At 41.1% G+C, this 13678-nt stretch overlaps 1 protein-coding gene across 1 annotated transcript; it reads right to left on the reverse strand.

Moving 5' to 3' along the window:
• Window positions 1-4938: 4938 nt before the first annotated feature.
• ak1 (adenylate kinase 1) lies at window positions 4939-13483 on the reverse strand. Its single transcript, XM_041959993.1, has 7 exons — window positions 13387-13483; window positions 7689-7726; window positions 6933-6968; window positions 6657-6820; window positions 6071-6187; window positions 5799-5990; window positions 4939-5712 (listed from the first exon to the last, which is right to left on the reverse strand). Exons 2-7 carry the CDS (start codon window positions 7693-7695, stop codon window positions 5647-5649), a joined length of 582 nt encoding a protein of 193 aa, XP_041815927.1. The 5' UTR covers window positions 7696-7726; window positions 13387-13483; the 3' UTR covers window positions 4939-5646.
• Between the last annotated feature and the right edge of the window lie 195 nt (window positions 13484-13678).

Consider the following 13678-nt stretch of genomic DNA (forward strand, 5'->3'; position numbering starts at 1 on the left):
GGCAAAAAAAAGCAGCAAACAAAAAAAACGCCACACCATTCCCATTCCAAGTGTGTGGAAGACCCTGCAGTGGCCGCGAAATTTGCAAAAAACATGGCGGTGCAACATGGCACACACGGTGGAAGAGGACCTGCTCCCTCAGCAGATATAAAGAGCTCATTCTGAGGTAAGTAAAACACAACAATTCTTACGTTATACACTAATGAAAAGCTTACTTATGAATATTATATCCCATTTCTGCCATAATCTGCCAATAGATTCCCCCAAATTTTGCACACTGGCCCTTTAATTTAGACTGAACCATTTAGACTGAACCTTCAGATGTTACATTTTTCTGCCCTTTGTAATCGCTGTGATTGCTGTTGTTATGATGTAAAGGGAAATGGACCTATTATTAACATGTCCTCATCCGTCCACACACACCTGATGTTTTTGTCTGTCCCTGTTTGTTCTTAAGCTAAGTGGAGTGGAAGTGACATCAAATTCTTCACGTACCTCTTGATTTATTTGTTAAGTCTGTTTTGTTTGCACTTTGTCGCATTCTGATTTCATCTTCTCACAAACTTGTCCACATCAGCCAAGCATGAAAACTTTTTTGCCAATATATATATATATATATATATATTTTTTTTTTTTGAAATGCCACTTTTTTTTTAATGTGCCAATTCGGTAAACACAGAGAAACAGGTGAATGGAAAACATTCTTTGTAAGCCAGCATACACAATAGACCCTTTCAAGGCAGACATTTTGATTTTTCAGAGCAGGAAAAGCACTGGTGACACAAATTTCATTAACGATGGATCAGTTCTATCAAGTGTCCCAGTTTGCCAGTACGCACAATACCAGAACCCTGGAATCAACTCAGCCAAATGGAATGCAGTCAGTTTTAACGCTGTATTGTAAATTAATCACCTGTCCGTTTCCTGCTGACATACCAAGATATCTGCCTTGAAAATGGTCTATAGCAGGACCCAAAATAGTGGAAAACAAGTTGAATTCAGCTATCATTATTATTCCAGATGATTATTTCTGTGTTTTTGTGACATGCTAAAATCTTTACTTGAAATAAGTCTATCAAAGATCAGTCTGCACATGCCCTCACAGTCCTGTCCAATCAACCAAAATAAGTGAAAGCCCCTTTGTGGGTGTGTTGTGGGTGTCTGGGCCAAGCACTGAAAGTCAGAGCCAGACACAATTACAAAAGACATTTGTGTATTTACATTGAACTCAGTGGACGTCATGTGTTGTGAACTGTATAATCTGCCTAACAACCCCTGACTGGGAGCTCCTGGAGATTTAGAAATTTTTAAAATAATGTTTCACGTCATATTTTGTGCCCACATGTTTAAAATGTATTTTGTTCTTTGTTATCATTAATAAGTTTAGTCGGATGAAAGCTGAAAATGAGAAAAAGCAAAAGCTTCACATGGAGGCACATCTTTGGCTACTGCGCCACTAGTAGCTTGCAAAGAAAAATAGACTGGAACAAAGAGTAGACACAACATCCTTTAATGTACTGAACAGACTCAGAGGAGTCATCATTCCGTCAAATCAACTCTCCACACAAAGTCTATTGGAAGAGCAGAGGAGGAGCAGCAGAAAAGAAAAGCACACATACAGGCTAGATTTCAACAATGCCTCAAAAGCATTTAGAGTAATTACGAAGCTGCTATAGCAAACAAAAGTTCACAGAGTACAACCCTGTCAGTCACTTTCTGTTTCGGCTCTGTGTGTGTGTTTGTGTGTCATGTGTTGCATTAAAAGCAATATTGGCACACAACAGGAGAGCAGAAACAAGCTCCATCCTCTTCCATTCGCTCTTCAGTGAGAAAAGCCGGTCAAGCTATTTTCAGTTACATTTGGTCCTAATCCTGATATTAAAAAAATGTTGAAAGGAGTGTTTGAAGTGAAGCCTATCTCCTCTCTCAAAAATGGACTTTGTGATTCAGGAACATGCTGTACCTCCACATCACAGGAAGTTAGTGCACTTGCAAGACACAACAAAAACTGCTTGTTGCAGATTTTGTGCAGGCAAGTCACAAATATGGTAAACAGCCGTCTTGAAGGTGACAGTCTAGGCCTGCAAGGTAATGTGAAAGCTTGTCAGAACTGGTGTGATGGCTCTGTTTTGAGCACATTATTTGCATTATCCACCAGGACAGGTGCGATCCGACAAACTATTTCTTCTATTTTCAATTCAGTTAGGCAATGAACCACAATTTAAATCTTAGGTAATCATTCACATGCACAAAGAACATATCTGTCTCAGTAATTTTAATTGAGATTAATGTGCACTTGAACCGTAGACACTCAACAGGTCTAACCTAGTTAATCCACATTTGCAAATCACAAGAGCTTAATGACTAATTGGACTAATTGACAAGTTGAAGTGCTAAAATCCCACAGTGCATTAGCAACAGTCGTACATAGTGCCTTGTTTTCTGAGACTAGTTGATATTCTGCTCGTTGACTCTGTGAACTTGCTTTGACCTCATTCCTCCAGGCAGCCTGAACAAAGCAATGCACATGGAATACTACGCTACAGCAAGGAGAGACAATTTTACTGTACTTGTTCTCTGTGTTACTTAAATGATTGCAATCCTCTAGTAGCTGACATGACTTGGATTTAGAGGCACAGGCTATGCCACGGTTGGCTTTCATTTAAGGTACTCCATCACATCTGTGGCTGGCCAAAGGACACTTCTACAGTAGCACTCTCTTTCAATGGCTTTCCTTTTTATTGGAGCCTACCCCCAACTCTGCACCCCCACCCATGAGTAGTGTTTCAATAACAGGAAACAATCGGCCATCGTCTTTCATCACAGGTTGACGTTGGTTCCCGCACGGTGCCACTGGGTCTCTGTGGTGCCAGCCAGCCGTTCCGCCACAATACATAGAGAGAGAGAATCGAGTGTATACGCCAGCTTTCTCGTTTCCTTATCGTCCTCTAAGGGGGGATCTGACGCATGGCCTTGCAGCGGTCATATCCGAGACTGATACCAGATGAACAGAAGCCTGACAGCCTTACACAGTCATTGAGTGTGCATCTGCAATCCCATAAGGCAGCTAATTGACAGGGCCTTCATTATAAAAACTTCCCGTTCGAAAAATCAAACGGGGGGCGACTGCCCCCCCTCGTGGCCCAGTTTTTGAAAAACGCGTGCCAAAGTGCCCTCTATGGGAGCCAAAATGCGTGCTAAAGTGCCCCCTGGGAGCCAAAACGCGTGTTAAAGTGCCCTCTTGGACCCCAAAACGCGTGTTAAAGTGCCCTCTTGGACCCCAAAACGCGTGCTAAAGTGCCCTCTTCAGTGGCGAGGACACGCTATATGTGCCCTTTTTTATCCTTTCAGCCCCTGCCCGTCAAAAAGTCTGTGCACGCCACTGCTTCTGGATATTAGCTTTTTAAATTTAGTACAGTGATCTGGCAGCAGAAAAAATCATGTATGTATGCTTACATGTATTAATACGATATGCAAGCATACAGTATGTCTGTGACATTGATCTTTTTTATTTTTGAGCTGCCAAATTCCACAGTACATTTTCCACCTGATGTATTTTAGTATTACCATCCTAATTAAGAGAGTTGATAAAAAAAAAAACTGGTGTGTGATATTCATAACTAATGCACATTACTCATTATAATTATGTTCGACTCTACAGCTACAGTAAGCACACACAGGTATATAGGTGCATGCTCGTTGTAGGTTAATTATATCCGCCTTGGTGGAGGCCTTATGTAGACGGTTCCATTTGCAAATTGGCAATTTTCTTCTTAACCCATTTCTACAGTCACTAAACCCTGTTTTCAAGGATTTAACCATTAGTTCTGCAGGTAGGTGGGAAATTACTTTGTTGACTCTTGATGTGGTGAATAAATGCTCCTCACTTGATTGGAAGCAGGCATTTTCCATTATTCCTTTTCCAGAAGTTAATGCAGTGATCTACTGTTTTTGCCTTTCCTTTATTATAGGGCCTTTACATTGCTTATTTATTTTGATTTGATCATACAGGCTAGACGATTAGATGTAGTGAGGTTTGAGGTGGCAATATCATATTACACCAGATTAAAATTGGTGTAGCTCAGTGCTGTCTGCCTTACTACCACAGGAGGTCAGACATTGTCAAACTGGACACGTAGAGGCTTCAAATAAATTGTCTTGAATGCTCAAATGCTCTGCACCGGGTAGTTCAAGGGGTCATCTTCAAACTTAATTTCATAGTGCGTGAAACTTACTCCCTGAAGTTTAGACTTAGGACGCTCATGGCTTCCTCTCTCCCCCACATTCACAGACATGCGTGTCCTTCTTTCTCTCGCTGCAGTACGTGATAAATACCACTACCACCACTTTTCATCCCCTTTGTTTTGCACCTTTATGAGGTAAGAGCAGCATTCCAAGCATTCAGGCAGCATCCTCGATGACTTTATGAAAGTGCTTACGGACGCCTCTTCTTGATTGACTTTCCGATGGATGCATCCTGTCCCCCCTCAGAAGCTGTTTTCCTCTTCCTAATCCCTACAGCGCAGAGTCATGATCAGAGCTCTCCTTGGAGGGTTGTCCGGATACCTGTTGCAGTGTTTTCTTGGCCAGCTGGATGTGTGTGTGTGTGTGTATGTGTGAGGAAGGTGAGAGGTAAAGGAAGACCTGCTGATCATCACAGGCTCAAAGGAAAAGTTATACTAACAGTGGGGAACTATGGCTGCAGCTGCGTGTCCTGTATCCTGTTGTGTCTACATACTCCAGAACCTTGACCATGTTTTTTAAAAAGAAAACCGTTTCCTTTTTCAACTTCGAAGCATTGTCAAAGTCCCTTGTTTATGTGTGTGGCTATGTGGCTATCCAGGATTATGCATAATATATTAATGAATAGCATTTCTCCACAGATTGCATGTCACAGGAAAGTGCAGTTTGACACTGTCAATGAACTAATTTCAAACATGTTTTTCTCTTACATTTTAATTTTGTTTTCACTACATATACCATTTTATAGACACCCATGTTCCATGTGTACATCTGAATGAAAAAAAATAGAATGTATCTGTGCTTTAGATATAAGAAGTAAATACATGAAGTCCATAATGGTTGAGAAAAATGATTAAAAAATTCTGTCAATGTACATGTATGCAGAGTTGCACCAGTTTGTCCACAGTGGCTGATCTCTGCCATGGTTCAGTGGCACTATAATGAAGGAGGCTATTATTTTCCCATGAAGTCTGGACTCTACATGGCAGGGTACAAGACGGAACAAAAGTGCAGGTTTGCCCCAGAGTGAGCATGGTGCCCGGGAGGCTGGGAGATGGCTGACACCTCCTGTGTAGAGTACCTTTTGAGATGTCATTTGTATAAATCCGCATACATGTTCAGCGCAGAAGCAAGACCTTATTTAAAGAAACAAATGGATTTCTAGATGCTGCTTTCAGCAGATTCATTGTAATACTGTAGAGTCCTATTGCTGCAGTAGGAGTGGAGTTAAGGCATCTTTGATCCTTAATGGCCTTCAGTATTTTTAACCAAAATGAGTGGGAGGAGTATTATTTCTGTTGTTGTTCATGTTTTTTGTCCTGATGAGACCAACTCTGAGAAAAAAAAAAAAAATTAAAACAACAACAACAACCAGACACAGCTCATCCAGTTATGTTGTTTTTACTACAGTGCATCAATAGCTTTGGAGACTTGGCCGAAGACCTCGTCCACTGGCAGCTCGGAGTCGACCTGGGCAAAGCAAGATGACACCAGGCGTGAGAACATATGCACATTTATACAGTATGTTCAGTTTTCAGTTCAGCAGGTGTACTCACCTTCCTGACAATGCCACGGCTCTCATAAAAGGCAATGACTGGCTCGGTTGCTTTGTAATACAGGTCCAGGCGCTTCTTGATGGTCTCCTCATTGTCATCAGAGCGGCCGCTGGTCTCACCGCGCTTCAAAAGCCTCTTGACCATGGTCTCTGCTTTTGCATCAACGTACAGCAGCAGGCAGGGTTTGCCGATCTGGGATCAAAGACAGTTTGCTGGTTTAAGGTTTTGTCATTGTTGCAGGGATGAATTTCAGACCAGCATCTCATGCCTACCTTCTTCTCAAACTCCTCGCCCTGCTTCACCTCACGGGGGTAGCCATCAATAAGGAAGCCCTTGGACACATCAGCCTTGGCGATCATGGCGTCCTTAATCATGTCTAAGACTGTGTCCTGAAAGCAGACCAAGACATTATGATCAACCTTCACAATGATACAGCGTTTGTGGTAGAAAATACACTCAGGTGCCAGTTTATTATACTGACAGGTGTTCCTGTTATTTTGTCCTCCCTATGAATATCAATGAGGGTAGGCTCCTTTCTGTATAATGCAATACAATTCAACAGCACCACAAGCTACATCCTCCAAAATTACCATAAAATTGAATCAGTGCCTCTTTAAGACAGTTTTAACAAAAACTGATCATTATAACCTCCATGAAGGTTGGATTTATTGCAGGACCGTTGTATCAGACTGCATTAGTTTTAGGTACAGTATAGGTATACCTAATAAGCTAGCAGAAATATTAGCATCCATTATAAGAACCTACACATTTCCATTTTATCTGTGCACACATTTTGTTTTGTTTTGGTTTTGTTTTTTTTTAAATGATCAAATTAAATGGTAGGTCCCAGTCTCTTACCAGGGGCACAAGCTCTCCTTTCTGCATGATGGTCTGGAGCTGCTTGCCCCTCTCAGAGCCAGAAGCCACCTCAGCACGGAGCAGATCACCAGATGAGAGGTGGGTGTAGCCATACTTTGCAACTACCTTCTCACACTGGGTGCCCTTTCCAGAGCCAGGCCCACCTGCGAAAGAAAGGCAAAAAGCATCAGTACAGCATGAAGGGGAGTAACTGTCAGTAGTTTAATGCGTTGTGTGGTGCAGAAATGAGACAAAATTCGGACCAAGCGTACTCACCCACAACAAAGATGATCTTGGCATCTTTAATTTTGTCTGAAATGAGCATGAACAAAAAAGGTTTATGAGCACATACCTGTGATATGGAAAAGTTCTTCTAGCCAAATAAATAAATTTAAACTAACAAGTAAAAGATTTTTGTAACAAACCATCTCGACAGTAAGATGTGGAGGAAAGGCATTCAGTAGAATCAGCAGTACACATATTTCCCATTTTTCCAGCTGCAGGGCACAGCGTCGCCTGGTCAACTCGACTGTTTTGACTGTGCTTGCTTTGTGCTAGTCTTCAGTGTTGCCTGGCAACTGTTGTCACCTAATAATGTTACGTAGCCAGGTATAACTGTTCACAGGGAACTATAGCAAAAGTCTGAGTTATAAATCTTACAAGTGCGAAATAAATTACATGAAAGCACAAGATTTGGACTTGTTTTTAACTATGCTGCATGAAAATGCATGCATATATGTCATATGATCAATGTATTATTTCACAGTGTGGTGTTATTAATTAAATTGAATATTAGCTAATCTAGTTCTTTAACTAAAAATGAAATACCATATCTAAGTGCAGTATCTTGCACTGTGAGCAATGTTAAATGTGACACTCGCCTGCATTCTCAAAAATCACCTTAAGAGGGCAGTAGAGTCTAAGAAAACAGTCTGCTTCTGCTTCACCCACCACAGGATTAACAATAAAAAAACAAATTGACATTTTCATTATTAATTATCATTCATCAGTCTTACATGATATATTATTTACCTGCCATTGTGTTGCGTTAGATGAGTGTCTTCCTTCAACTTGAAGACAGAAAAGGACACAGAAGAGGAAGTCAGTTCACTGCAACAGATATTTTGACAAAGGCAGAAAGTCTAATAGAATTTGAATAGGGCTCCACTTTATTCAGTGAGTCCATTGTTGTGTGGTACACTGACGTTCTGTAGTTATATTACAAGGGTTCATTTTGAGGGGTTAATGTCACACAGTCAGGATAAATTGATGTTTTTGTCATTTGATAGTTTATCAAATATGAACTCAGGCTCTCCAAATAAATTGCTTTCCATTGTGAATCCCAAAAAATAGTCCCAGCAGTAAGCTTTTTTATTGTTGAACCAGCATATTCAAGGTCATACATTTATTTCCGCAAAAGCATTTCGTTTAAGTGTTGCACAGCGGTGTTATCTATTCAGAGAACGATTCTCTATTTTTTCTGTGAATATTGTGAAATACAGTATCTGCTGTTACCAAGAAACCCACTTCTTTGGCAGTATCCTGCTCTTTGTGAACTGGGCACTCTTCAGTTCCAGGCCTTTTAACTCATGCTGTGAAGTTTTTCACTTCCACCTCCAACACATTTGTAGAAGTAGCTGTACTGCTAATAGTGTTAGTAGTGCTTCAGCCTTTAAGAGCAATTAAATTCTTGCAGTAAAATGGGCAACACAAGTTTCTGATTGTAGAAAGTGGGTTCAGTTCATGCTGCCAGTTCAGAGGAAGACCACAGCAATTCTAGTCGCTCAACATTTGATCTGGACAGGAAATGCTTATGAGTTCTGTACTAACAGTATTAAATATATCTAAAGAAGACAACAGCCACATGGTTTCCTGTTTACACTTCTCTTTTAGCAGACTTACAGACAGAGAAATGAAGAAGGAGATCGAGGGAGCCACTGGTGCTGCCATGTGATATCTTAAACTAGCTGCTTGCCTATGTCATGTGTCACGGCTTGAAAATGGGTGTGTTTGAAAGAACTGCCTCAGCAGGTGTTGCCCATGCCAAAATAACCAAATATTCTTGCATCTCCTTTGACTATTTGGGCAAAATTGGATTTTGCTTTTATTGAAATTCTGCTCTCTGTTTTGCACCTATTTTAAGTCAATCTGATATCTTCAGTACAGCTTCTTACTGATGTTTGGAATTAATTTGGATGTAGAACACCACCGTATGCCACCTGTAATGTGCAGCATATGGATTATATACTGTCTATATCTACTATTATGTCACAGTGATATTCACCTTCCCATACAGTTATGCATTCTGTAGTTTTGCCTGTTGAATATGCTTGTAACCCAGTTACTTACATCACACACACATACGCCTGCACTGTGGTAATCAAGTAACCTGAGAAGTTGCTGGTCTGAGGTTTGGGAAACCAGATTTGTGACAAGGGCAAAGGGCCAGTTTCTTAGGTTACGTGATGAGGTCCAAGCTTAGATTTACAACCCAGATTCCAAAACAGTTGGAACGCTGTGCAAAACATAAGTAAAACAGAAAGTGACAATTTGCCAATCCTTCCTCTTCCTCTTTTGACATTTACTCAGTTGGAAACAGTACAAAGACAATATATTTAATGTTTAAACTTCAAAGATTTTTGTAAATATATGCTTATTCTGAATTTGATGCCACGAACATGTTTCAAACAAGTTGGTACAGGAGCGTTACTGCAGAAATATGGGAGCACATATATCAAGCAGCACTCAGCCCATCCATACATGGATGTTTCAAATTTAAAAAAAAATGTGAATAAAAGTAGGGAAATTTAATTCAAGGAGATAACCACATATATAAACAAGTAACAGATAAGAGCTGATCTCATTTAAAGCAGATAGAATGGCTAATAGAAGAACAACCTCCTAAATTTAAGTGCAAAATATATGGAAATGCATTTAAAAAACACTATTAATGTCACTAAAACAGCAAAATTAAAATATGCAGAGGTAATTAAAGTAAAATGAAACACCATCAACTAGTCATAGAAAGAAGAAATATGAAAGTGATAAAGCAATAATGGAGAAGGAAAACGTTGTTAAGTGCAGGTAAAAGGGAGATTTAAGGAGACACTTAAAATCTTCACTGGAGTCTGCTGATCTCAAACTGAGGAGGAGGCTGTTCCAAAGCCGAGGCCGTAACCGAATCCACTGGTCAGCCAGCGCAGCCATGCTAAAATTTGTCTGATATGACAGGACCTCCTAGATTTAGTTAATAATTTGGCTGCTGGGTTCTGGATGAATTACAATCATGAGCCTGAGTGGGAGATCGAGAGAGAGTTATAGTTACAGTAGTCCAGCTGTGATGATATCAAGACATGTGTCATTAAAACTGAGCATGTGTTAAATCCTGGAGATCTTTCTTAATCCATTAAAACTAACTTGGATGATATTCCTGGCATGCTGCTCAAAGGATATGTGGCAATCAAAAGTTTCGTTTTATTGCTCTTAAATTGTATAAAGTTAGCTTCCATTCAGTCCTTGACACTGAAAAACCAGGAACACAGTCTGGTTAGATTATTTAGTTTGTGTGGTTAAAAGTAGAGGCATAACTGTGTATCATCAGTATAGCAGTAAAATAAGTATGAAATGAATGACCAATGACACGTGCAGTAAGAATAAAACTGGTCCCAGAATAGCTCCTTGTGGCATTCCACAGGAGATGCCAGCTGCTGATCATTTAAAGTCCTGCTGGAGACAAAACATTAAGAACCACACCAGTGCAGCGGCCAGCAATTCCTGCCCATTTCATCTGTCTCTAAATAAGAAGTTTGTGCTCTGAGGTGTCGAAGGCTGCACATAAAGCCAGCTGCACTACGACAGAGCCAGTAGCCAGTAACCGGTCATTTGTTACATGAAGGAGAGCTGTTTCCACACTGTTTACTGTGATCTCTCTAAAAATTGGCATAGAGTTTTATATGTCAGCCAGATCCATCGTGGGCCCTCTCAAAAGCAGCTGAGCACATGCCATCTTCAACAGGTCAGGCACACACTGAGGGAAAAGGTAACTGATTAGAACATGGATGTGATGTCTCCTTGTTTCTGTTAATGTGTTTTGTTCACTGGCGTCATGTCTTGTTATGCACTTCCTGTTTTATTGTGAAACCTAACTCTCCTCTCGTTTCAGACCATTGACTTCCTGGTGTCCTGTCTGATTGTCTGCCCTGCCCTGATTGTTTTCACCTGTTCCTTAATACCTTGTGTATTTATAGTCTGCGTCTCCCTTTGTCCTGTGCCAGATTTTGTCTACTTTGTCGTGTGATAAAGCCAGTTTATGCCTTGTTCTAGAGAACCTTTTAACTTTAGTTTCGCCTTGACGAAAACCCTGAGACTTTTGTTTTCCTTGTCTAGTTACCAAGCACATTATGTTTTGCCTTGTAAGAAACCTAGAGCCTTTTTGTTATTAAAACCAGCCTTCATGCTTTAGCTTCCTTTTGTGTTTTGAGTTTTGCATTTGAGTGCAAAAACCTGGGGCCCGAGAGCCAGTCAATTGAGCAGATAAGGTGCAACGGGCTCCATTATCTCTTTGAAAAGTTTAGTGGGGAGAAGTGGGAACGATGACATGCCAGAATGTGACTCAGTGTCAAAGTCCTGTCATGACATTAAATTAAAAAAATCAGTAATTCTAAGTGAGAGCTAAGGATATCCACAGATGTTGCAGGAGGAGTTAAAAGTGCTCTAATGTTACTCATCTTTGTTATTATGGTTAATACTGATGTTATATGGGTTAGGATAATAAATCTTTGAGTGATTGATAGTGAAATTGATTTCAATTTTGAAGTAGGCAAAACTGCATGCATATATTTGAATTTGTCTGAAGACTTATGCTCTCCGTTTCGTTGGGTGATCCCATAAACTGCCTGTTTTATTCAGCCCAACTTTACAAGAGATACGGACGGGCGAGTGACAGATTAGATTTAACAAGGCTTGAATATGACTTCGTGACAATGTGGCTGCTTGCTCATTGGCACATGCTTCCTATTCAAACACTATGTTGCCAGAAAGGTGACATTAGTTCTACTAACCTTCTACTAGACTGCATATATATATATATATATATATATATATATATATATATATAGAGAGAGAGAGAGAGAGAGAGAGAGAGAGATGGTTCACCATGAAGATGTACTTTATACTTTAGCAGAGTGTACACCAAAGCTTCAAATGCCACCAGCTCGTTCTCTGCTTCTGCATCACTCCTCAGTACTGGTCATGCTGCTTCTCAGGTGTCCAGTTTTATGCCGGCCAACGTTAACCTTGTGCTCTGTGTAAATGTCACTTGGAGGATGACATCTGAGTCAGCACAGAGCCTGTTTGGGAATCCCTCTCTGGCCTATTATGGTGCCATCGTCTGGGTCCCCTGCTTCTTTGGCATGTCAGACGTGCCCCGGTTCTAATATGGTGCAAACAACATGGCTCTCGCTGTGGGGATTGCACTGAATCATGCATGGAATTATGAAACGAAACCTACTATGCATGACATTACATACATCACATGGCTTTGCTGCAGTGTGACTGCGATAATATGCGCGCCATCAGAGGCTGTATCAGTGCTGGAAATGTGGCAACATGTTTGAACAGGACTTTATCATTCGTGAGCCCAGCCCTGTGAATGTTGCACTTAGATTGGCTCCATATTGTTTCCCCTTAAAATGCATGACTCTCTCACAACTACATAAATAATGTAATACCATGCAGCTGAGTGTCAGAATGCAATGGAAAACTTGATACATGGAGGCAAATTCGAATATGTGATGTTTTTGTAATTCTATTCTTGAATTGAAATATAGAGATGCTGGACTGCCCACAACCCCCACCCCAATGTTAAGCCATCTCGCCTGTCCCACCCTCATGTCTTATTACTGTTTTTTAACGTTCAGCCCAGCTAAAAAAAGACTCAGTCAGTCTGCAGCTGTTAAGGGATAGCATATCAACCATTCTCAAAAAGCACATGGGGTGACGCTTTCACTGCCTGCTCCTAGTAGCAACAGGGGTGAAGACAAAGTACAGAGCACATCTATTAGTCCATTCTCTCTGTGTACCATTGGTTACTATGGCGCCCTGCAAATTAATTGAGCGTACTGTCCCTTTAAGGGAGAACAGGGGACCCTTTGACGTCAGTGCAGTAGGAGATATTCCATGATGTTTGTGAAAGGATGGAGCGAGATCAGTCACAGGAATCAATAGTACTCAGCCCCTAATCAGACGTTAATGACATTTCTGGGGCTAGAAGCATGGTAGGGCAATTAAAGAGCTAGAACAGCATGTATGAAAATGGCCTTTAATGTGTGTAGGTGGAGGATGATGTTAACATGTCATCAGAGTAAAGGCAAACCACCTGCAGTGAAATGTCTGAGCAAATGTGGAAAAATAAGAAAGACATATTTTTTAGCAAACAGTTAAGACATCCTTTGAGTGGCATTGGTGTGAATGCCAGTAATATGCGCTGCATGCTTTTGCACTATACAGAAATGCCTGATCTTATGACAGTGTCAACCATTTTCATCAGTGACTAACCAGAGTGACAGTTCACCATTACAGTCTCTGTTATTCTCAGTCTCCATCCCATCAAAACAGCCCTGCCCACACTCCTTCTCCCTGACATTTCTCCATTCGTCTGGCAAAGTTAGACCCAGTCCCTGTCATTTCATGCTCGCTCTTCCTCTATGGAGCCTTTGTCCTCTGTACTGACCTCTCTTTCGCGCTGTGGCTCTAGATCCCAGTGCAAGGGGCTGCCGTCCCTGGATCCCTGTGTGTCTGCGCAGTTCCTGCTGCACGGCAGCCCTCCCTCCCCCATGCTATGCCTTTTTATAGCTCAGCTGAGCCTGCTCAGTGGCATTGCATTCTGGGTAAGAGGGAGGAAGTGCAGACAAGGAGAGGGAGGGAGCGAGAGATGGACAGGAGGAGGTAGGGGTGAGAACTAGAAGCAGAGGGACAAGGGGGGGCAGAATGCATGGCGATTAGTTCAAATGATTGTCACTGCA

Source organism: Chelmon rostratus, chromosome 19 (genome assembly GCF_017976325.1).
Source record: "Chelmon rostratus isolate fCheRos1 chromosome 19, fCheRos1.pri, whole genome shotgun sequence".
NCBI classification, from domain to species: Eukaryota; Metazoa; Chordata; class Actinopteri; order Chaetodontiformes; family Chaetodontidae; genus Chelmon; species Chelmon rostratus.

Bases quoted from the DNA above. Each gene is read 5' to 3' on its own strand.
- ak1 (XM_041959993.1), bottom strand. The intron at 6,821-6,932 runs GTGAGTACGCTT...TTTCTTTCGCAG, and splicing joins CAAGATCATCTTTGTTGTGG to GTGGGCCTGGCTCTGGAAAG. The intron at 6,188-6,656 runs GTAAGAGACTGG...GTCTGCTTTCAG, and splicing joins AAGGAGAGCTTGTGCCCCTG to GACACAGTCTTAGACATGAT.